The sequence below is a fragment of the Panthera pardus genome, unplaced genomic scaffold (genome assembly GCF_024362965.1).
Source record: "Panthera pardus isolate Hobbes unplaced genomic scaffold, ASM2436296v1 HiC_scaffold_15, whole genome shotgun sequence".
Classification (NCBI taxonomy): Eukaryota; Metazoa; Chordata; class Mammalia; order Carnivora; family Felidae; genus Panthera; species Panthera pardus.
Genome location: NW_026526710.1, coordinates 70,753,482 through 70,778,565, shown reverse-complemented (window position 1 = coordinate 70,778,565; position 25,084 = coordinate 70,753,482). Strand labels below are relative to the sequence as shown.

Below are 25,084 nucleotides of genomic sequence, written 5' to 3'. Positions count from 1 at the left end.
ATAGTTTACTTACCTGGATCCCTGAATGACCTGGTAGTCTCCAAAGGGTCTGTTCCCAGTGCCTGGGTGGTAGTCAGCACCTGGCAGGTGCTTCATGAAGGCTGAGCAAGTGCACACAGGGCTGCAGTGTGCTGCAGGGGTGGTAAGGGACACAACAAAGTTTCCAAATCCATGTTCTAGATAGTGCCTGCCTTCTTCACATCATGGCTTAGAGCAGGAAAGTGGCTTACGTCACTCAGGGCTTCAAAGAAAGGATTTCTTCCCGGTTTTTCTTTGGTCGTGCTCTGATGAGAGAGCTAAATGGTTCCCATGTGTGTCTGCATTTTGCACACACACACACACACACACACGCACGCACACACACACTGCAGAGAACTTCCACTCAGCTCAGAGCTCTGCTTTCCAAGCAGCCCACACAGTCTGGCCTGGGGTGGGTGTTCCAGTGCTGAGCTGGCCGGTTATGCAATGCCTTTGCTCACCCTGGATCCCATCCTCCTGGCTGTTGAATCCACTCCTTTGTTCTGTCTCCTCCCTCAACCTCGAAAGACTGGATCCAGTCTTAATGTGGGAAATAAGCACGGAGACACTTGGCCGTAATAATGATGAGGGAACCGATCACGTACAAAATGTTTCTAGAATGCGCTTAACGCCCCTGACCTGGACACCTAAAAATGGTTAAAGTGGTTAAGTTTATGTTATGTACTACGATAAAAGAAAAATTGTTTCTATAATGGTGCTTTCAGACTCATTAATGTCGCACATGTCCCTATAACGGAGACATGAGATCCTAACTTACGCCACTTAGCAGCTGACCCTCAGTGTCCTTATCTGTAAGATGGGACAATATTATCTATCTCACGGGGTGGTCCTGCTTGAACCACTTCCATTATTTTTGTTCTGAAAGATTGTTGGCAAAAGTTTTGCCCTTAAGAGCTTGGGAATTTTAAAGAGAGTGTATTAAATTTAAATAGCAGCTAAAGCATGGGTGGCAGTATATTACAAAACCACAAATGAGACATGTATGAAACCCCGAGATAGAGTTATTTCCTAGCGCACAGAAAATTGGGAGAGCAGGAAAATGTTTCATTCTGCAATCAAAAGGTTTTTAAACGGAATCCGCCTGTGCTTAAGTGTAGTTCTATAATAAATAGTCTAATATGTTACCTCCTGGTGAGAGGCAGATACAGTCTAGAAGTGATTTCAGGAGATGGAAATGCATGAAGGGATAAATCCCCACACCATTTCATTTGTTATTATAAAGGACATTTTTTCTAGTTCTGGAAAGAATTGAAAATCACGAAATCACGTTTGTGTACTTTCTGTCGTGTTAGCACTGTATTGGGTATTTACCGTATGCTGGGTACTGAATCGAGCACTTGACATGTGTCATTTCACGTAAAGGATGCGTGGCAATTGTTGACATTTTGGACAGTGAATAAATGAGTAACTGGGACTGTTCTATACATACGGATTGTTAACCCACCTTTCAACTCAACATGTTTGGACTTTTCCAGAGTCATTAAAAACGCTTTGGATCGGGGCACCTGGGTGGCTCAGTCGGTTGAGCGTCCGACTTCGGCTCAGGTCACGATCTCGTGGTCTGTGAGTTCGAGCCCCGCGTCGGGCTCTGGGCTGATGGCTCAGAGCCTGGAGCCTGCTTCCGATTCTGTGTCTCCCTCTCTCTCTCTGACCCTCCCCCGTTCATGCTCTGTCTCTCTCTGTCTCAAAAATAAATAAAAAGTTAAAAAAATAAAAATAAAAAAAAACGCTTCGGATCATGATCTAAATTGTCTCATAGTGTGACAATATCACAATTTATTTACACAGTTACCAAGCATTGGACACCCAAGTTGCTTCTGGGTTTTATGGTTGTAAATAATATTGTACAAAATATATCTATATTATAAATATATAATATATGATAATACGTATTAATAATAGATAATATAAATATTTAAACATTTCATACATGTTCAGTTATGGCTATAAAACTTCACAGGTCCAAGATGCTAGATTTGATACAAAGCATGCAATCAGCTAAGTCGTTCCACTCACGGCAACTAACCCTTGATGAAAACGTATAAGACGCCGTAACAGAAGAGTAGAATATAGAAGATCCCTCCTTGGAAAGCAATTGTTTTGCTGCAAAATTTTTTTTAAGTAAGCTATACACCCATCATGGGGCTTGAACTCATGACCCCGAGATCAAAAGTTGCATGGTCTACTGATTCAGCCAGCCAGGCGCCCCTTTGTGGCACGTTTTTAATAATTATTGTGCAAGCTATTCAGAGAGTTGTGGTTTTCTCCTCTGTAGAGTAGGAATAACAATAGTACCCTCACCAGGGTCGTGTGGGAAGTTTCAAGGAGCCAATGTCGGTGAAGCAGTTCATGCAGGGCCTGGAGTCCAGTTAACGCTATATAAATGTGAGCCGCTGTTATTAACAACGTCAGGTACATGGCAATATGATGCTTATATAAATAACGCCAGGCTGCATGGCTATCTTCATGTGACCCATGGTAGTTGTGTAAATATTTTCCTAATCTGACTACAGTTGTGCTTATCACTTGTGCATTCACTTTAAACAGCAGCATACACACAAGCACAAATTCCAGATACAGGGTGTCGGTGGGGGTAGTTAGGAAGAGAGGTGAGGGAGTGCTCCCAGGAAGTAAAAGGTGAGGATCTAAGCCTTAAATGTATCACAGAGTATGGGGCGCCTGGGTGGCTCAGTCGGTTAGGCATCTGACTTCGGCTCAGGTCACGATCTCGCGGTTTGAGAGTTCGACCCCCCCCACCCCCACGTCGGGCTCTGTGCTGACAGCCTGGAGCCTGCCTCGGATTCTGTGTCTCCCCCTCTCTCCGCCCCTCCCCTGCTCATGCTCTGTGCCTCTCATTAATAAATAAACGTTAAAAAAATTTTTTTTAATGTATCACAGAGTAAAAGCTCAGAATATTAGCATTAGGGGAAACCAGATGTCTTAGGGCACTGTGTCTCAAACTTTGCCAGCAACCCGCAGTAAGAAATGCAATTGCATTAAGACCTACAATGCAAATAAATGTGTGTGTGTTTCATCAGACGGTTTCATCCAACAGTACTGACTCTTACGACGCCTGCTGTGCCCCGATGCTTTATTAGCTGTTTCATTTTATTTTAATGTTGGTTATGACTTAAATTTATTTTGCTCGGTAGAGACCCACAATTTGAAATACTACCTTAAAGCTTGTATATGCTTAAAAAAAAAAAGTTTGCAGCTACATTTTTGTTCTTAATTCTTGCTCAAGCATGCAATCACTAATGAATGGTTTTCTTCTTTTTTTTATTTTTTAAAAAGTATAATTTATTGTCAAGTTAGCTAACATACAGCATATTCAATGTGCTCTTGGCTTCGGGAGTAGATTCCCACGATTCATCGCTTACATACAACATCCAGTGCTCATTCCAACATTAATTTTTTAAATGTTCATTATATTTGAGAGAGAGACAGAGACAGAGAGATAGAGAGACAGAGAATGAGCAGGGGAGGGGCAGAGAGAGAGGGAGACACAGAATCTAAAGCAGGCTCCAGTCTCTGAGCTCAGAGCCCATCGCGGGGCTTGAACCCACAAACTGTGAGATCATGACCTGAGCTGAAGTCAGATGCTTAAGCAACTGAGCCACCCAGGTACCCCGTGAATGGTTTTGTTCTTATTTGCTTGGTAATTTGAACTTTGGGGTCATTGTTCAGACACACTTGCACGTTCATTTAAATTATGTTCCGTTAAAAGGGCATTGCTACTGGGCGCAGGCAGAAACTGGGCACGAGTCATAACTCACTCTGGTTTCTCTTTCTTTTAAACCAGGTAGTTCCAGTTTGCCAGCAGGATGAGTTCTGAAAGAGACTCAGAAACGACATTCGAGGAGGATTCTCAGCCGAATGATGAAGTGGTTCCCTATAGTGACGATGAAACAGAAGATGAGCTCGAAGACCAGGGAGCTGCGGTTGAACCAGAACAGAATCGAGTCAACAGAGAAGCAGAGGAAAATCGGGAGACATTCCGAAAAGGTAACCTCACTGGGACCGGAGACTGGGTCCCATCCTTGTCTGTCCTCACTGGGCAGCGACCACAGGTGCACAGGATGGCCAGCCCGTGTTAGGTTGGCCAGGAGGTATCTTCCTCCTCTTCGGATACAGCTGGGAGAACGGGGGCAATGGGCTTGGATGACAATGGGTTTGGACGCTTCGTCCCCAGCACGCAGGGCTGGTCGACCCACCCGACACGTTCTGTCCCGAAAATGGAAGGTGTTGGTTGGTGTCTACTTTTAGGAGGGACTTGTATGCGGAGGAGTTTGCTTGTTACTGCACCAGGAAGCTTGGAGTTGGCACACCTTTGGTTCAGCCATTTGTGAATATGATGCGGTGTGGGCTGCTTGCTATGAGGGGCAACGGCAAACAGCCCTACCTGCCCAGAATCAGGGCAACTTCGAGGCCCGGTCTGGACCAGGGGTCAGGGCCAGACAGTAACTGTTTTAGGCTCTGTGTGCCACACGGGCTCTGTCACAACGACTCAGCTGTACCAATAGTGCTTAAAAATAGCCGTAGACTGTCAGTCCTTGAGGCCACAGCGGAGTGTACCTTACTTTTATGAGGATGCTTTTCCCGCTGTGGCTTTTCTATTTCGTTTTCTGCTGGTTCTCCCACCCTGGCAAGAAAATGTGGTCTCTTCCTGTGGCGGTTGTGCTCCACGAGGAAGCTGAACCTTTTCTCTCTGGGCCCCAGATTTGCTCCAGGTTTCAGGTCCAAAATATTTCTTCCATGGTCTCTCAAATTCCAGCTGAATAACTTTAGATTCTCATTTCTAGGAATCTCCACGAAATTACTGTTTCTGACTCTCTGGATGCTGTCTTCACAGCCTCAGTCAGAATAACCTCTGGTTCTATCTGGCTTCCCCAAAGTCTCCGTCACTGCCCTTACTTTGTGTCACTCCTTGCTCCCCTCGTTTTTGCTGCCGGGTTCTGCTCCCTGATCAGCTTGGGGTTTTTTGTTTTGTTTTGTTTTTCAAACTGTTTCACCGGTAGAAAGAGCAACATGCATGAAATGAGACTTTGGGGATGATTCCTCCTGCTCTGGTCAGAGGCTGCCTCTCTCCAGCTCTCCCATGTAGGGAGGATCTCCATGGGGGAGAACATAAGTCCAAATGGGTCCCGTCCTAACCTGGGCCCCAAAACCGGGCAGGCCATTGATCTATGTATACTGTTTGCCGTCCTTAGTTTTCTGCATCAAACATTTAGAACGATCAGAACTGACTGTAGATGTCCGGCTATCATTTTAAGCTGTCGAATGTTAAGCTTAAGCGCTTTTCTGCCTTGAAGCAGAAGGTATGAAAATCACGGTAGCTGAGCTAAATTAAAATGGAATCACTGCCAATCTGAACAGGAAATGTGGCCTCTGTATAACAGGTCCAGACTGGATGTTCGAATGGGGATAAAGCTGAAGGAGCCTGACAAATTAGCGGGGAGTTCTAGCTGACTGCCTCACGTCATGAATACGGTGTTTCTTCCTCATTCTTTCCCCCGCTGAACTTCTAAGTTGCCTGTCACAGTCTTGGAATCGCTCTCAGATGTGGATATCTGATGAGCTGGCAGAGAACCGGCTCCGTGGGGTTCAAGGTGAACTTTGCTGTTGGTGCTTGGTGCCACGCTATCAGCTGTGTGGTCCGGGACGTAACCAAGGACCGGGGTTGGGTGCCTGCAGAAATGTCAGAGAAGCACGTACTCGGTGGGAACTCTCACCTCTGGTTTTTTTCCAACTCTACCTTCACATCCAGGTTCTCAGGGCCCTTTCCTGATCGCTCAGTCTGTAGGTCATCCCTCTTGTAGATTTCTACTGTTGGAATGCAGGCCGCCAGGGAGGCCAGACTTGATCTTGGCTCTTCATGGTCTCTTCCAGTGGTGGCTTATATTTCTCGGGGAATCTGGTGGGTCTCATTTCTTTTTCTTTTCTTTTCTTTTCTTTTTGAAGATTTTATTTTTACGTAATCTCTACATCCAATGTGGGGCTCGAACTCACAGCCCCACGATCAAGAGTTGCACGCTGTATGGACAGAGCCAGCCAGGTGCCCCTGCTCGTTCTCATTTCGTAAAACTCCTGTCAAACAACCTTGCTTGTGACTTTTAGAAACACACCTCTACCTGCCCTTCCCCAAAGCACAGAAGACATTCAGTAAGTGCCAGACCTCTCTCCTGTATTCCTTCTCCTGCCCTGCACGCCCCCCAACAGGTCTGCTTCCTCCCCTCCTCCCTCCTTCCGTCCTTTCCTTTTCCCTCTGCACCCCTCCTTCTCCCTTCTTAATTGTGTTTCATATTTTCGGTCATTTTCCTACTTAAGGTCAGCATCGCTCCTCTTTAAATGACCCTCTGTCTGTCTTGACATTTTCCATGAAGGATAGTTTTCTTCAAGGAATTAGTTCTTTAGAAACCAGAGCGTGAGTCACTCTGTGACGTCCTGTCAGGCTGAGGAACACCAGAGGCCAGTGCGCTCTGTAGCAGAACAGGGCCTGGAAGTGCATGAATCACGTTCATCTCTTCAACAGCATCCTCTTAGGGCAGAAAGTTGGTTTTTTAAAGATGCCCTAGCCCAGCTGAGTTAAGCAAGCGTTCTGAGAGCTCCATTATGAATGCTTTTCAGTTGAAGGACGTTTGTTGTAGCTGTGAGGCTCCAGAACAAGGGTAAGTAAACACGCTGTTAGAAAGCGCCACAGAGGAAGAGAGAAACCCACCGATTTTACCGGAGTAATTTTACCCTGAGTTTACTTTGAGCAAGGATTGGGAAGAATAAGTGGGAATGTTTCCCATGCTACGGGATGAACCCTCGTTTCCTGATGAGCACATTGGAGCAGTATTTCCCAGTGTGCATCCTGGGAAACCCTTCTTTTGCAGATCTCCAAGGGCACAAAGATTCTCTAGCCCCTGAGACCGGAAGCTCCGAATTCTTTAACCTCTTCTTGGAGTTTAAGGTTGTCCATTAGCTGAAAAGGATCCAAGAAATTCAGGCACGAAAGAAACCAGTTCACGGGCGCCTCGGTGGCTCACTCGGTTCAGCGTCCAACTCTTGGCTCGGGTCGCGGTTCATGGGACCGAGCCCCGCATCAGGCTCTGTGCGGACAGCATGGAGCCTGGCTTGGGATTCTCTCTCCCTCCCTCTGCCCCTCCCCCGGCTCGTGCACTTGGACATACTCTGTCTCTCTCTCTCTCTCAAAGTAAATAAAGATTAAAAAATAATAATAAGCCAGTTTAATTTTATTCAGCCACAGGTTCCTAAAATCCCTTGACTCTAGAATGCTGTGGAGTTTTTTAATTTGCCTTTTTTTTTTTTTTTTAAACCGTCCCACCCATCCTGGTGTCCGCTAGGTCAACTCAATTCTGTGCCAGCCAGGAACCAGCTTAGAGATGAAGCCCTTGGGAATAAATAAATGCTCGGGATAGCACTGGATCAGTGCAGACTGGCCCTTTCTTCTGAGCCTGGGGATGAATGAGAAGGCTGTCTCCTGCCTCCCAGGGAGCATTGCTTTCTGACCTCTCCCATCTTCCTGCTCTGCTGGCTCACAAATCACGGATGTGCTCACAGCTTCCCTGTCCTACCACAAATTCTTGCCTGAATCCCGCCTTCTGCCACAGTTGGTGTCCTGTCTCCTGTTCTCTTGGCCAAGCTTCTGGAAACCCATTTCTCTCGTACTGCATCCTCTTGGGCCCCTGGATTCCTCCCGTCCATGGGCTGCCCTCTGCCCTCCGCGTAATGCTGTCTTAAAAGTCACCAAGAACCCCAGTGCCAAGGCCAGTGAGCTTTTTGTAGGCCATCAACCTGTTTTCCCCGAAGTGCTTGACCTTTGTAACAGTCTCTCCTTGGAGAGTGCTGACCTTGGCAGGAGACAACACCCTTTGCCCAGCACCCCTCCTGTTTTCTTGTTCCTTTTGGAGAATGTTCACAACCCTCCTTCGTACTCCATTCTCTATCTACAAGGCTTCCTTGAGCAAGCTAACTCCTTTTAACCTGCTCACCTACCACATCTCTGCATCACTCTGAGAGGCAAGGTGCATGGTGAGGAAGAGGGAGGACGCTGGACTGCTTTCTAGCTGTGTGACCTTGAGGAAAGGACTTCTCTCTGTGCCTCAGTGTCTCCATCCATGAAATGGGCATAATGTAGTTGTGAAGATTAAATCAGAAAATAAAATGGGGCACGTGGGTGGCTCAGTTGGTGGAGCGTCCGACTTCAGCTCAGGTCATGATCTCCCGGTTCGTGAGTTCGAGCCCCGCGTCGGGCTCTGTGCTGACAGCTCAGAACCTGGAGCCTGCTTCATATTCTGTGTCTCCCTCCCTCTGCCCCTCCCCTGCTTGTGCGCGCGCGTGCTCTCTCTCAAAGAATAAATAAAGATTAAAAAACAGTTTAAAAAATCAGAAAACAAATGTAAAGGATTTAGCACAGCTTCAGGCACACAGTAAATGCTCAATAAATAGTAGCTCTTGTTCTCCACTACCCCCTCTGGCCAGTTCCTCCCTTAATGTCTTCCATATCAAAGTGAAAGTGTCTACCCTGCCCTATCATCTCCTCTCATCTGTCCATCATCGAACCTTCTTCTCGACCCCTCTACTTTCTTTTGGGGCACTCAGATTCTCCTGGACCCCCAAGGTTAAAGCTGTGGACTCCTTCTTTTAAACAGCTCCTTCTGTCCCCACACCCAAGGATGATGAATGGTCGGAGAGGTGGCTGGGATAAAGAACAGTTCATTTTCCCACCAGTGAATTTGCCCGCATATTGAGGAAATTTGGGGTGATTTAGGGTCAGTCACCCCTGCCTCTGCCATCTTCTAAGCCTTTCCCATGAACACAGCCTTCTCCAGTCTTTTTGTTCGCGGACCTGTGGACTCTCATGCCACTCCCACGTCTGCTCTCCTGGGCCCCAGTGGTTTCTCAGGTGAAGCTGTGGGTCTGGGCTGAAGTAGGGCAGTCTACCTGCAGGAGGTCAAGGCACAAGTCTCTCGAAACAGAGAAGGCAGAAAACTGTGGGAAAGTTAACCCCTGCACACGTACAGCTGCAGGGACAAAGCTAAACCTTGCAGAAAGAGCCTCACTCATGCAATGACTTGCTCTCCTAATGGATGGACCTGTGGTTCTGCTCCAAGGGCTGGGACACAGGAGCCTGCCCTGCTTCCTTGTGAAAAAGGTTGCCTGGCCTGCCAAGTGAGAGATGAGGAGGAGCTCATCAGGGGAAGGGAGAGGGGAGGCAGGACGGTCCTGAGTAGGGGACCACATACAGAGGCTCCACGGCAGGAGGAAGGCGGTACGCCTACCACACGCAGAGGAACTAAAAGCCTGGGGAACAAGGCGGTTATGACAAGAGGAGGTCACTGTGGGCTTCCCCACCAGCTTTTCAGCACCTCTCCCAGTGAGACTTAAAAACTGAGTGACTGGGGCACCTGGGTGGCTCAGTCAGTTAAGCGTCTGACTTGGGCCTAGGTCATGATCTCGCTGGTCCCGAGTTCAAGCCCCGCGTCAGGCTCTGTGCTGACAACTCAGAGCCTGGAGCCTGTTTCAGATTCTGTGTCTCCCTCTCTTTCTCTCTGCTCCTCCCCCACTCACACTCTGTCTCTCTCTCTCTCTCTCTCTCTCTCTCTCTCAAAAATAAATAAACATTAAAAAAAATTTAAAAATTGAGTGACTATGATAGAGAACAAATGGAGGATTGATCAGGGGAAGAGGGTGGGGGGATGGGCTAAATGGGTGATGGGCATTCAGGAGGGCAGTTGCTGGGACGAGCACTGGGTGTTGCATGTAAGTGATGAATCACTAAATTCTACACCTGAAACCAGTATTACACTACATGTTAATGAACTAGAATTTAAATTAAAACTTGGAAGAAAAGGTACAGTTTGTAGACACCCTGCCCACCAAAAAAAAATCAAAAGCTGAGTGACTCGTTGTCTATTGCCCATCTTCCAGCTAAGCTGTAAGTGCTACAGGGCCCGGGGGCTAATCTGTCTTGTGCCCCGTTGGGGTCAGGGCACTGGGCTCCGTGCCTGGTGCATTGGAGAGGCTCAGTGGGCATTTGTGATTGAACATGTCAGAGAGCTTCACAGGTATGACTAGGGAACCAGGTGAGCACTTCAGCGGCCTTCCCTGGTCAGGGAAGGCTTTCTGGAAGTGACAATGCCTGAGCTGAGTCCGCAGGAAGTATGAGAGGTAAATCAACCCCAGGGGTGTCAGGAGCGTGGTGTTCCAGGCTGAGTCACCTTGAAGGGAGGCTCCAAGGAGCTGAGCATTCAGGGAACAGAGAGTCAGTTTTGGAACCTAGATGATGGGTCATGCTGGAGTTTGGACATGCTGAAAATAACATGGCTAGATGTGCAGTAGCCGCCTCCCACCGCAGCTTCTCCATAGTCATGCTTGCTCCTCCCAGTCTGGCCTTCATGGGGGACAAAGACTTCACTGCACGTGGGATCTGATGCCAGCTCCTTCCATGTGGCTGACGACTCCTCCCCCTTCGGCTCTCAGTGTTGTCTCACTTCCTTAGAGAAGCCTTCTCTGAGCCCCAGCCTGGAGCAGACCCCCTGTAGTATGAGCCCCTTGTGCTTTCCTTCATACCCATGAGGGCACTTATGATTATGTCCTTGAATGACCGTGTGACTCTCTCCCACTAGACTGTTGACTTCATGACAATTGGGGCCATGTTTATTCCATGCAAAGCACATAATAGTCACCCAATAAATATAGTGGGTACATGGATTTATTTTAGAAATCCCATGTTGGCAAGAGCAGGGAGAAGGGAGTAGACAATAGTCCAAGAAAAACTGGTGAGGACCTAAACCAAGATGGCCGGGATAGAGAGAAGGAGACAGATCATGATGAATGTTAGGGATTTGTGGGCACGTTGGTGGCTCAGTCACTTAAGTGCCCAACTCTTGATCTTGGCTCAGGTCATGATCTCCCAGGTGGTGAGATTGAGCCCCATGTCTGGCTCTGTACTGTCAGCACTACTTGGGATTCTGTCTCTCCCTCTCTCTCTGCATTGCCCCCATTCACACACACGTGCTCACTCCCAATCAATCACTCAATCAATAAAATTAAGAAAATGTTAAGGATTTGACATTCACAAGTCCCATTAGATCTGAGGGTCAAGAGAAAAGGAGGCCTGAGGAATAACTTCTGGCTTAGGTGCCCTAGGGGATATTCCAAGCTATCTACTGCTGCAGGAAAAACCACTCCAAACTTACTGGCATAAAATCCTCCTCATGATGTTCATAGATTCCGTGAGTCCGGAATTCAGACAGGACATGGTGAGTGGTTTGTTTCTGCTCTAGGATGTCTGGGCCCTCAGCTGTGAAGGCTTGAACAACTGACGTGATTTGAATCATTTGGGGCCCGGAATCGTTTGGAATCTTCTTCACTCATGTCTGACACCTGAGCTGGGTAACTCAAAGGCTCAGCCGGGTCTGTAGATGGGAGCGTCTCTGCATGGTTTGGCATCTCTATGGCACTGGGCTGCCATGGAGGGTCCCATGAGGGGGGCCACCTGAAGAACGAGCATCCGGAAAGGTCAAGATCAAAGCAGAAGCTGGTTGCAGAATTCAGGCAGCCTCACTTGTGCTGAGCACCTCTTGGTGACGAGAGAGTCACTGAGGCTAGGTCTGATTCAAGGGAAGGGAAATTAGATGCCGTTTGTTGATGAGGTGTAAGAAGGTTACGTTGCAGGTTGGAAGATATTGTTGCAATGGCCTTCGGAAGTGCTTTCTGTGAAGGTGGATAACAGAGCCGTTTGTAGGGATGAGTAATGCAGGGGGAGGGCCCATCGTAGGTCAAAGAGAGAGCTGTTGTTTTGAGCCTCGCTAGTTTGGGATATCGGTGAGACATCCGCTTGTGTTGCTGGGTACCTGGCAGTGAAAAATATTTGATGAAGCGGTAAGAAATGACTTAGAATGGAGCAGCCTTGTTGCTGGGAAGTGATAGCATTTCAAATCCTTAACCGCGCGGTGATAGACAGCACTGAGCTTCGGTTCCCAGACTGCCATCCCAGTGAGAGTAGTTAATTGACTCCTGGAGTTTGCTGTGCCCATGTAAGTGGCACGGAGGGGACCGAGCGACTGCAGGTAATGGCTGTAGAGTCTCTCCAGTGAGGACATGCCCCTCACCCCTTCCACAAGCACACGTGCACACTCCCACCCAGCACAGCCAGCCGCCAGCACCCCCCGGGCTCCTGGGGTGTTCACTTGCCTGGTTTGCATACCTTCTCGTGCTTGAGGTTAGCAAAGACATGGGACTACTGCGTATTAGAAGTAATTCTGATTCTACCGCTTTGGAATTAGGGCCGATTCAAACAGAGGCTCCAATGTCATTTGTCTTTGATTTTCGGTTAAAGCCGAAAATAGCATTGTGAACAACATCATGCAGGGAATGCTAAGCCGCTCCCAGAGCATCTTCTAGGCACCTCTGAGGCGTGTGCCTGGGAGAAGCTGGTTCATTCACATCCAGCTGTTCGTTCCAGGCAGTCCCAAAGACCTTTCTTCCCGGCTGGGTCGGGTGGCTCTCTGTGCTTGAAAATATACAACTGCCTCTCTTTCTCTTTTTCTTTGACGTCAGCTCTAGGCCCAATGTGGGGCTTGAACTCACAGCCCCAAGATCAAGTATTGTATGTCTACCAACTGAGCCAACCAGGCACCGCAGAATTGCATTTCTTTAAAACTCTCTTCCAACTCAGAATGCTGCTCAACATTCCGCTCAGGGGCGAAACGATCGGCGGTTAAGATGGCAAGTTCAATTGTTGAGGTTTAAAGGTATCACTGCGTGCACATCAAGACATACAGAGGAAAAGAAGTTGTCCTTGGTATGATTTCAGATCAGATGTGGTGTCGATAAAACAAAGACACCGTCTCCCTGATAGAAGGGCTATCTTCCAAGAAGAATCTGGAAGTAAGGCTGTGGCTCTCTAGAGCACCTATGAATTAATTTTCACCTGGGATCAAAAAACAGATTAGCCCACTGAAATATGTAAATCATAGAAGATCCATGAAACATGCTGGGGGGGAGAGCTCTGTTCTCCACTCAAGTGGATGCATTGTGAATTTTCGACCATGGGGAAATTCCACGCTGGCTACTTCTTTTTTTGTCCCTAAGAAGCTGTGGCCTGCCTTCTACCGCCTTAGCTTTATGGTTACCATAGCAACTGTCAGCTTATAAAACGAAGGGTGTGTGGGATGTTCCTGGCCGAGTGACGTGTGATGGGGAAAGGAGTGATGAGACTGTCCTATCTCATTTTATAGAACTTGCTTGGGAGTAACGTCATTCACGACCGAACCTTGACCAGGAAGCTCTTACTCATGGAGACCAACTTGGCTGTTGTTTTTCTTAGTGCCCGTTTGAAACCCGAGTCTCTAAAGCAGATTTTTAATGATAGGAGTGTCACCTTAGGAAGACACTCACTCTAAGGCGGTGGTGGCCGAGGGGTGGGTCTCAATCCCTCGGATGCAACAGAATCTTGGGTGGAGCGTTTAAACTCCACAGGTGCCTGGAATTTCATTTTAAAACAAATCCCACCGGGTTCAACATCACATCGGTACAATAGTCTGACGCATCCCCTAGAGCACCTGCTCCTGAGAGCGAGGTCTATTAGCTAGCCTCGCCTGGGTGCTAATTAAATGCAGAACATTGGGTTCCTCTCAGACCAGCCAATCAGAGTCTATTAACAAGATGACTAGTATGCGCATCAAGTTGGGAAAGCACCACGAGAATAAAGATTCTCTGAGGGAGAGAGAGATGTTAATTTCAAAAGTTAATTTCAAAAGGCAGTCGAAAATTTGAAGTCCTGCCTTGCTCAAACCCTGTGGTATGTTGCTTCCGTGACAAGGGAGGGCTGTCAGGAGGACTGGTGTCCCTCAGGTGGGAGGGAAGAAGGAGAAAGACTGAGAAAAAACCCTGCTCCTGAGCAGTGGATGGCAACCTCGCTTGCAAATTAGGATCGCTTGGGACCTTCTCTGGGCTCAGCCTGGACTAAAGCAAAAATCCCTGGGGCTGGAGCCCTGGGCATCAGGATGTGATAAAAGCCCCTCTCGGGGATTCCCAGTTGAAAGAAACTCATCCCGCCGAGTGCATAGGAGTCCATCTGGGATCTTGTTAAATTGCCATTCTGGTGCGTGGGTCTGGGGTGTGTGGCCTGAGGTTCTGCATTTCTAACCGGGTCCAACTTGTCCACACTTTATGTAGCAAGTGCCAAGAACAAGGAGCAAAGTTGTGTGTGTGTGTGTGTGTGTGTGTGTGCGCGCAGCGCGCGTGTGCGCGCTCATAAACAAGCCGCAGCATCTGGCCTTTTGCTTTCATTCTCTCGGTGTTTGAGCTCATTGCTTTTCTTTTTTGGGGAGATGGGGTGGCGTAAGGGAGCAACAGAGCTGAATGCTATGAATACACACAAACCAGCAGATAAACATCATTTCTTGACTCGTCGCTCTTGCCTGCCCATGGCTAATGCCTTTCTCGCCTTCACAAGAGCTGTTCAAACCATCAGTGCTCTCCCGAGGGCACCCGCTTTGAGCCACCTCCTCTCCATGTGAGAAACTCAAGGCTGTGCAAACTCACGCATCCTTCTGCGCCCCTCCCCTGGGGTGGCCTCCTGTGTCCCCGCTTTTCCTGTGTCATTACCCTCTCTGTCCTGGCTCCTTCAGTCTCCCTCCTAAAACCACCTCCATACTCACTTCCGATGTGATCCATTCACGCTGAGGGTTTCAACCCGAATCTGCATATCCAGTACCTTCCAATCTGTATCTCTGCCCTCAACCTCAGCTTGGAGTCCAGATCTGTTTTTGTGGCTCCTGGATGGTTTCCTTCCCCATCCCCCCCCCACCCCCCCCCACCCCCCCCCCATGCATCCTGGAGGTTCTTCAGTTCACCAGCCTCCCAACTAGACTTCCACCTCTGTGTTCTCTAGCTCGCTCTTGGCATCTCTGTCCATCCAGTCACCCAGGCTGGGATCCTGAGGTCACCTTTTTCTCATTTCAAGTTCTCGTTCTTTCTTGCCCACATTCAGACAGTTGTTCTATAAGTTCTTGAATCTGTCTGCTATTTCCAGTCCCTTAGTTCTGGCTTGGGCTCACATCAATGACTGCAATGGTCTTCTGCCCTGACACTTGTTCCCTTCAAATACATCCCGCTCACTGCTGCTAGTGTGACGAGGGCAAACCGACAACTGACTGTGGCATTGCCGTCCTGAAGCCCTGTGGCTTGGCTGGGCATCAGAAGCCATGACCACATAGACTTCCATCCTTTCCTATATTCTTCCCTCTTGATTTATCCCCACTCACCATTCCACTGCCTTTTAGAAAAATATTTTTTTAAATAGTAAATAGAATGGTATAATGACCATAAGAAATCAAGCAACATACACACTGGCTTTATATGTAAACCTATAGAGGGAAGGAATTGAATTGCAAACGTACTGTTTTGAAAGGTAGTACATGCATTTGGAGATAATTATTGAAGGCAGTGGTGAAAATGAAGTCTCCTTCCGTGCCTCCTCTGTCCCTCAGCCATGCAGTTTTATTTCCCAGAAAGAAGCTGATGTTGTCAGTGTCTCAAATGTCCTCTTGGAAATATACATACACTTGTAAGTGCAAAGAAGACTTACAGACACGTGCCCTTGCATACCCATAGATCCATAAACACACGCGTGCCAGAATGTGTACGTGCGTGCATCCCTACTGTGCGTCAATTCTGTGTGTCACATGGCTGAAAGCACAGTATGGTACACACCCCCTGCTTTTGTTGCTTAGCGTAATTTGGAGATCTTTCCTCTGAGTCCGTAGAAAGCCGCCTTATTCTTTTCTTTTTTCTTTTCTTTTCTTTTCTTTTTCTTTTCTCTTTCTTTCTTTCTTTCTTTCTTTCTTTCTTTCTTTCTTTCTTTCTTTCTTTCTTTCTTTCTTTTTTGCAGACTGCTTAGACTTTTGTCATGTCGATGTTTAACCGGCTGCTCGTGGTGACATTTGGGCTGTTTCTAATCTTTCTGATAAATAGGGCTGCACTGAAGAACACCGAGCCGCATCATTTCTCCCATGTGTGAATATATACGTGGGGGATCGATTCCTAGAAGTGGGATCGCTCCTTCAGTCCGTGCATGTGTGTGTTAAAATCTGGTAGATATGGGCAAATCGCTGTCCACAGAGACCACCTAAGAGCGCCTGACCCTCCACTCTCTTTTCAACCCAGTGTGTCCTCACATTCCTTACTCTTGCCAACATTTTGCCATTATGAGATAAAAAATTGGTACTTCCCTGAAGAATTACGCTTCTTTTCTACTGAACTTGAGTAGCTTTTCACGTATTGAAGAGCCATTTGAATTTCTCTTTGTAGGAGAGGTCTATTCATGTCCTTTACCCAATTTTCTCTTCTGTTGTTTGTTGCTTTTTCTTTTTGATGTTAAGCTTTTGATCTTTTTCCTCTGCTGGCTGACTGCAGTCCGTACCCACCCATGTAGCTATTTGGTTACTGGTGTCTAAGCAAGAATTCAGAACCAGCAGTAAGGATGAGGGACCAGGTGAAGTTTACTTCCTTTTCCAAATGGCAGCAATCAAAGGTTTTGGTGACCGTAGGAACACTCTGAATATCATGTAGTAACATTTAGACGTATCGAATACACACTTACCAAATTCGGGGATGGTTTTGAGCCACAGCTGGTTGATGTTAAATGCATCTCTGGACACATGCATTGATGGCTTTACACAACGTTGTTAGTTGATATCTTCCTAGCTTTTTCCCAAGGGGACACACGTGCATTTTTTGCCTGTAAATTTATTATTTCTTCTCTTTTCTTCATCAATATTTTCATTCTAGAAAATGGGACAAGATATCTTCTTTTTTAAAGTAATTTAAAAAATTTTTTAAATATTTTATTTTATTTTGAGAGAGAGCGAGAGAGTGCTAGCACGAGCAGGGGAGAAGCAGAGAGATGGAGGGAGAGAGAATTCCAAACAGGCTCTGCACTATGGTGCAGAGCCTGACATGGGACTCGACCTGACATGGGACTCGAACTCATGAACCGTGAGGTCATGACCTGAGCCAAAACCAAGAGTTGGATGTTAACTGACTGAGACACCCAGGCACCCCATGGTACAAGATATATTCTTTTTCTGTAAATTAGCCTTGTGGTCCAAATGTTTTGTAAAGTTCTCTGTTCCAAGTGAGTAATTAGTTAATGTTTGATCAAAAAGACAAATATTTCCGAATGTTATTTTGCTACCCTTCCTAAAGGTATGCGCTTTAGCAGAGCATTTCTCAAACCATATTAGTAGGTGTTCAGTAATTTTAACAAAATGTGCCTGTGGTCACATTGATTTTGAAAAGACTGAATTAAATAAAATTTTAAAAATGCCTTCTTAGAGCCTTTAATATATTACTGGGTCCGTTGAATATCCAAAGGGGAAAAAAAATAAAGAATGCAGTATTTTATGCTGTCTTTTGCAAATGTATTTGACCACAGACACAGCTTTTGCTTTTTTTTATGGCCTCTGCTTGAAATATTCCTCAAGCAATTAGCATAAAACTCAGGGGAGGATTAAGAGAAGGCATCAATTTATTTGCCCTCCGATTTGTCTGAATTATGCCAGACAAGAAACCTTGTTGGAAATGGGGTTATTGACTATTTGACTACAATCAGATTTCTAAAATTAACTGGAAAACTCCTGCGGTTAAGCTCAGTATGTTGCAGATGAAGATAACGTGGTTACTTTCTCTGGTCTCCCTAAGATGTTATCAAAAGCATAACATTAAGAAACCGAGGTCATTTCCAGTAAACCCTTCACGGGTCCTGCTTGAGGCCAAATGCTACTTTGCGTCAGAGGCATCCACATCAAAATGTCTGGGGATGAGGTGTAGTGCTGGGACAGACAGAGGAGCCACTAGCTGGGGGGTTTAATGATGAGGGGAAAAGAGCCGTGAGGGGGACCAAAGAATCCAGCTCATTACAAGGGCGGCTTATTCTTTCCTGTTGAGTTTTTCTGAGATCGATTTTTATCCCTTCCCTTTGGCCTTTTCTTGATTCTTGGGGAATCCTGTCAACGTTTTTTTTCTCAGCCTTCCTGAATTTTGGAACAGCGGCTCAGTGAAGTTCTGGAACACTGGTGCCTGGAGGTGTGTCTTAAGTCATCAGCAAGCCAAAGTAAACCACTAAAAGCACATGCATTTTCAAATTTCCGTGACATAGAATAGATTCAGGATTATCCCATAAAATATCCATTTTACCTACTTTTATTTAGGTGTCCTATTTGAGTGGAAAAGAAATGCTCTGATTGCATACGTTATATTCTGATTGCATAGTAGGTAATGCACATTGCAGTAGAGCTTATGAGTTGTCTTCCGGTTCCAGTTTAATCGTCCCATTTCATAAAATTGCGCTTTAGCTACAGAGGTGCTGGGAGCTTCTGCGTTTGCAATGACACGATCATTATGATTGCCCGATGAAGGGCAGCCAAAATGATGCAAGAGGAGTTTTCGGTAATGGTATTGTGGTGTTTAAAGAAGTAACAAGGTTAATTATTTGCATTCTTCAGCAGTCCACGCTTGTCCCTTTTGCAAAATTATCTGTACTTCCTATGAGGGAGAAGTCTAGAAAGTGAATCATTTGAAAAAATGTAACACATTATTTTTAAAAGTCTATCTTTATTGTGATAATTATATAAGATGGATACTTTTAGAATTCTTTACTTGAAAATTTTTTTAATATCTTCCCGTCTCCAAAACTAGTTGAGTCGCGTTAGTTGTTAATTTCCCTCCCTTACCAGTTTGCAGGGGAGGAGGGGTTCATCAAAACTGGGCTCACCCACACATGTGTATCCCACGGTCGGGGGGCGGGGTTCGTCCAGCGTGCACGTTCAAACACAAGTCACTGGAGAACCTAATGCCAAAGAGGTGCTTCCTCGACTTTTCTTCGCGAATGATAGCATCCGGTCTTGAGCCTTCATAGCAGTGGATGCTTATGCCTCTGCCTTCCCGTTAGGAAACCAAGCACAACCTGATATTTGACTTCCACCTTTCCTGGTGGAAAAGTCAACCCTATGCTCATAAGCAACCATCTGACGTCAGCTCGTGGGCAGAGTTCTCAGGGTGGTTTGGAGCATAGGTCACAAGAGAAGGCCCAGTCAGGACAGCAAAGTGGACAGAGTAGCCGGACTACTTGGCCCCATGCCTGTCACACGCTAAGCACTGAACATGTGTTAGCCACCGACCTATGCATGATGGGACCGAAGAAGTCAGGAGTAGATGGGTAAAGACAAGCCAGGTGGGTGGAAATATTTTTCCTCTGCGGAGGTAGCCTGACTGCCAGGTTCATCATCTCTATGTTAGAAAGGTCCCTTGAGCTGAAATTTCCATGAGGTGCTGGGCTCCATCAACAGGTGATCCACTGAGATAAAAAGGACTTGAGCCAGAGATAAACTAGACCTCATCTTGTGAGCTGTACCTTTCCTATTCATTCGGAAGGTCTGCAAGCATATCCTCCGTGGGGACTTTCAGCGTGCCATGGGAGGCCGTGGCCTGTCCCCAGAGAGCTGCCCAGTGTGGTGGTTGCAGGCCCAGAGACTACCTGCGAACCTGCTGCCCAAGCAGCTAAACATGCAGTAGTGGGACCCTTATTTCAGCTCTGCACAGAGAAGGCTCCATAAGTGGACAGGTTGGAAGCCAAGGAGTCTCCCAGCCCAGTGCTAACGCTCGGAAGGAAAGAAGGGAGGACCAAACCCAGTAGGAGGAGCTCCTTTCACCACGGGGTAGGTGACAATGCTATAAGATAGGGGTGACAGGTCAACTCAGAAACCCACCTCCAATGAGTCTTCAGCCAGCCATGGAGCCACTAGAAAGGACAAAAAGAAAGAAGTCTGGATCAGCCCAGGAAGCAGCAGCTGCAACCCCACCACAAAGGACCCCAGGATATTTCACAAACCAGGGAGGAGCCCATCTCCTGCTGATTCTGGAAGAGAGCCACGGGGTTGGCTCTCCATTGAGCGACGTCAAAGCCAGCTCTAGCACAAAACAGTGGTCCCACCGTGAAACAGAGAGGTGGGTGTTGGTTCCGAGGCTGTGGAGGGAGGAACATGGAGACCGCCATGGAGACAGCAGAGGGTAGCCAGGGGCTGGGTTTGGGGAGCAAGGGGGCCCGTAAACTTGGAGTCTCATTAAAAAGGAGACAGAGGGGCAAGCTACTGTGGGGGCCCAGGCTCGGAGAAGAGTTGCTGGGGACCATGCCAGCTTTCCTTTCTGCAGGTTAGATAAACAGAGAGACCATCTCAGGATGGAACAGATCTTCTGTTGGAATCTCTATGTCCCACAGGCAGCGGCAATTTCACAGTGGGCTGATGGTGCGATGTCACCATGGTGTAGCTTGAGTCCCCTGTCTCCGGTCAGAAGACCCCAACCTCACGTTCATGCTCCTTAGAGCCAGTGTGAGGATGCTGCCTTGCTTCACGCATTCCCGACTGGTTCCCCAATGCTGTAGCTGAAGTCCTACCATCACCACCTGCCTCTCCTCTCCTTCCTTCTCTCCCCACCGCCACCCCCTCCCCCACCAAGGGGTCCTCAACATAGACTGGACTCCTGTCCTCTCAAGGGACAGTCAAGAGAAGGAGGAGGGGTGCAGGAAGTTTATGGGCAAGTAAAAGAGGAAAGTCATCACCCAGACTTCCCACTCCTAAGTAGATACCTGGGGGAAAAAAAACATCTTATGAGTTCCAGAGAATGTTTATTATTATAGCAAAATGATTCATAACAATAGCAAGACGCTAGAAACACCCAAACTATTCGCCAACAGAAGAATTGATCAATTTTGGCATATGCATGATGCTAGAAAACAGCAGCAATGAATAGTATATTTTATACTACACCACATTAGTGTAGATGAAAGTTACATAGTATTGCGAGTGGAAAAGCAATTCACAGAAGAATACAAGTGATACAGCTCAAAACCAGCCTGAGCAACTTATTTTGGGGGATACATACCTGATAAACCTATACGGAAAAATAAGAGGGCAAAGATAAGCACATCTGATAAGCACAGATGTTAGAAATGTCGTCGGCTATAGGCGGGGAAGTAGGAAGGACGTGATCTCAGAGTTGGGAATTGCCCTGTTGAACCAGTAGACAACATCTGCCAGTAAGTGTGGAGAAAACTACCCCCAAGAAGAATCAGGTCAGAAAGAGTGTGGGGAGGGGTGGGGGGGGGTGGATTGGGAGAAGTGTTTTATGAGACACCTGTTGGGTGAGGAATGTTCCCCCCGGCAGTAGAGATGCTATGGACTTTCTCAGATGCCTTGGAATTTAGACATGCCGATTGAATGGACCGAGTCTGCTCAGTACTGTGTCTGTGACGCGAAGCACGTGAGGTAAAGCAGCACATGCCGATCTGCGCGCAAGACTCAAAAGTGTTGGATTAGTTGGGTGATGTCCTTTTTCGTTGATTTTATTCATTCCCTCGATACTCGGTTACCGATTTTATAAACCAAGTGCGTGAGTCTGGAAAAAATAATTTGACTTAATTTAGCTGTGACCTTCCGGGGGCTCTGGGATTTTGTTCGGGCCATGTTTAAATGAGGATTACTCTTGTAGAACTCCAATGTTGCATGAACATTCTATGAGTCACAGCATGTCCGTTCGTTGGCTTAGGGCTGCCGTCACAGTGGCACAAGCTGGGTAGCTTCAACCGCAGAACCTTACTGTCTCACAGATTCGGAGACTATAAATCTGAGGTCAAGGTGTGGGTACACTTGGTTCCTACTGAGGCTGTGAGGGAAGGGTCTGTTCCAGGCTTTAGTCCTTGGCTTGTAGGTGGCCATATTTTCCCACCAGCTCCCAACTGTGCATATCTGTGTGCAAATTCGCTTTTTTTTTTTTTAAGAAGGCCATCGCCTTATTGGGTTGGGGTCAACTCTAATGACCTCACTTTAACGCGATCACATCTGCAATCACCCTATTTCCAAACAGTCATGCTCTGAGGCCTGGAGGGGGAGTTTGGACTTTACCAGATGAACCTGGGAAGCTCACGGTTCAGCCCACAACAATACGCTAATTTTATGCTTGATGGACTACTTTTCTCTTTCTTTTTAAAAGATTGTACATGGCAAGTCAAGGCAAATGATCGAAGCTTCCATGAACAGCCTCAATTTATGAACACAAAGTTCTTTTGTATTAAGGAGAGCAAATATGCGGTAAGTGGATATTAACTTTCTAAATTTAAAAAAAGTGTTTGTTAATGTTATTATTTATTTTGGGGAGTGGGGGGGTGGGAGGGAGAGCGAGATCGAGAGCAAGCAGGGGAGGGGCAGAGAGAGGGAGATACAGAATCTGAAGCAGGCTCCAAGCTCCGAGCTGTCAGCACAGAGTGACGTGAGGCTTGAACCCAGGAACCATGAGATCATGACCCGAGCCGAAGCCTGACGCTTAACCGACTGAGCCACCCAGGCGCCCCATGGATTTTAACTTTCTAGCTCATCTTCGCTAAGAGCCAGTTTTTTCCAGTAGCCATTATGCTTAGCAACTTCATGGGACACCTGCCTTCCAGATAATCCCTGGCCTGATAATCCCTGATTATCATTGTCCGTCATATAGAATATCATTTTTATTCATCACTTTGAATTTAATAAAGGTGAGTTGGGGTGGCTTGACACGACCCAAAACAAAATTATGCACATTGAAAAGTTCCCTGTGTGCGTGCAGAGCTCTCTTAATGTTTTATAGAAGAATATACAACAGTGTCACAGAAACGTTATGTTTGAAAGTAATAAGAATTTGAAAGGAATCTTAAGAACCTATTTCCCCCTTTTCTGCCTGTGATAGATTTAGAGACCAAAGATCTTTTCACCCCAGAAGTCCTTATTACCTTTAAAATACGATCGGGGCACCTGGGTGGCTCAGTCGGCCGAGTGTTTGACTTCGGTTCAGGTCATGATCTCACGGCTCATGAGTCTGAGCCCCGCATTGGGCTTGGTGCTGACCGTGCAGTGCCTGCTTTGTATCCTCTTGTCGCCTTCTCTCTGCCCCTCCCCTGCTTGCTCTCTCTCTCACTCTCGAAAATAAACATTAAAGCAATTATTAAAAAATAATCTAATATGATCAAGGGTCCCCCGTCAGGTGCGGGCTTACACGTTGTAACGTGTCTTTTAGTCGCTAGGACAGCTGTAGCAGAGCCACAGACGGGCTGGTTTAAGACAACAGAAATGTATTTTCTTACAGTTTAGGGACCATGAGTCCAAAATCAAGGTGTCGGTCCGGTTGGTTCCTTCCGGAGGGTCTGAGGCAGCGTCTGTTCCAGGCTTCTGTCCTGGCTTCTGGAGGTTGCCGACAATCCTTGGCCTTCCTTGGCTTGTAGACGCATCCCTCCACTCCCCGGCTCTGTCTCCACACAGCCTTGTCCCTGTGTGTCCCTATGTCTGTGTCCACTTGTCCTCTCCTTCTTCTTCTTCTAAGGGCGGCAGACATTGGATGAGGGCCCACCTTCATCCAGCATGACTTCACTGTAACTTGATTACAGCTGCAAAGACCCCATTCCCAAATAAGATGACAGTCACGGCTATTGGAGTTAGGACGGGAGCATATCTTTTAAAAGGGGCACACGATTCAACACACAACAGCGTCTTTTACTTTACACGGTAGACTTCATCCCCCTTCAGTAAAAGAGTGTTCCTTTTCCAGCGTCGTCGTTCGGGCTGACGTCTCCCTTTGCCTTGTTTTCTCTTTTTTTATTGTTGTTGTTTTTAATGTTTGCTTATTTTTGAGAGAGAGAGAGACAGAGCATGAGCGGGGTAGGGGCAGAGAGAGAGAGGAAGACACAGAATCCAAAGCAGGCTCCAGGCTCTGAGCCGTCAGCATAGAACCTGACGGGGGGCTCGAGCTCACGAACCATGAGATCATGACCTGAGCTGAAGTCGGACGCTTCACCGACGGAGCCGCCCCGGCGCCCCTGCCCTGTTTTCTAAGAGGCTCTGAGGAGTCAGGAATCTGCCAGCCGTGTCCATTTGCTCAGTCAGATTTGCCACAGAGACCTTTGAAGTGAAATGTCTGCTTCTTGTTGCTGTCTCCGACCTAAGCCTCCAAGGAGTCATTCTGAGGCCTGATTAGAATTAAAAGCGTAAAGGAAATCTCGGTGTCTTCCTGGCCCATGTCCCTGTGTCCCTGTAGGCCATCAGGCTTTAGTGATTTTCACAGGGGTGTATACATCAGGATAAAAGCTCGGCCCCATGTAGAATGACCCTTTCATTTTTTTTTTTTTTCCCAACAGAATAATGCAATTAAAACGTACAAGTATAATGCCTTTACCTTCCTACCAATGAATTTGTTTGAGCAGTTTAAGAGAGCAGCCAATTTCTATTTCCTGGTCCTTCTTATCTTACAGGTAATGCCCTTTGATATCTTAAATCTGTTTTGAGTTATGATGACTCAGTAACATTTAAGTTGTGGACACATGTAATCTTAAAAGTTGTTGTATTAACATCAGGCTTTTTGCACACAAGGAAACAGTGCCTCATGCAGAACCAGCTCGACAATGTTAAGTAAACAGGGAAAGGAAGCAAATGGAAAGAGTTTAATTCTATATTTAAAAAAAAAAAAAAAATCAGTCGCGTACTAATGTGAATGTTAAAACTGGTTTCCCTGAAGTGAATACAGTTAAAACCTTCACATTGTACAATTATGTGTACCCTAAAATTCTATTTATTGTGTGCCTGCCCTTTGTTTTTCATGTAGGTGCTTAATTTCGTCAAGAATATTATTTATTTGTACCAATGTTTGGGTCATAATTCTCGATAGATTATTTTTGTGAATTGGTTTTTGTGTTGACAAAAGGCCTATTCCTTTCCTGAGGCTGTTTTTTTTTTTCCTTGATTGTGGCAAAGGACCCACTTATCTAGAGAGTGTTAATTTTACCTATCTAGAAATCGTTGTTATAATCAAGGGAACTCTACACCCTCTAGTTACCAGACTATCAACCTTTAGCACTTGACAACAAGCCTTGGATTTGGAAAACCGTCTCATCTGCTGGGATTTACCGAAGAGGGTTTCATGCAAATGGGAACATGTGTGTGTCCGGGTGGGG

The 25,084-nt window shown here is 46.7% G+C and overlaps 1 protein-coding gene across 2 annotated transcripts in view; it reads left to right on the top strand.

Moving 5' to 3' along the window:
- ATP8B1 (ATPase phospholipid transporting 8B1) overlaps positions 1-25,084 on the top strand; it is a 127,782-nt gene that overhangs the window by 58,310 nt on the left and 44,388 nt on the right. For both annotated transcript variants that reach the window (XM_019463935.2, XM_019463936.2), the window contains exons 2-4: positions 3,842-4,044; positions 22,105-22,202; positions 24,272-24,385. In XM_019463935.2, coding sequence (XP_019319480.2) covers positions 3,864-4,044; positions 22,105-22,202; positions 24,272-24,385 — 393 coding nt within the window. In that variant the 5' untranslated portion in view covers positions 3,842-3,863. The remainder of the gene's footprint in view (positions 1-3,841; positions 4,045-22,104; positions 22,203-24,271; positions 24,386-25,084) is intronic.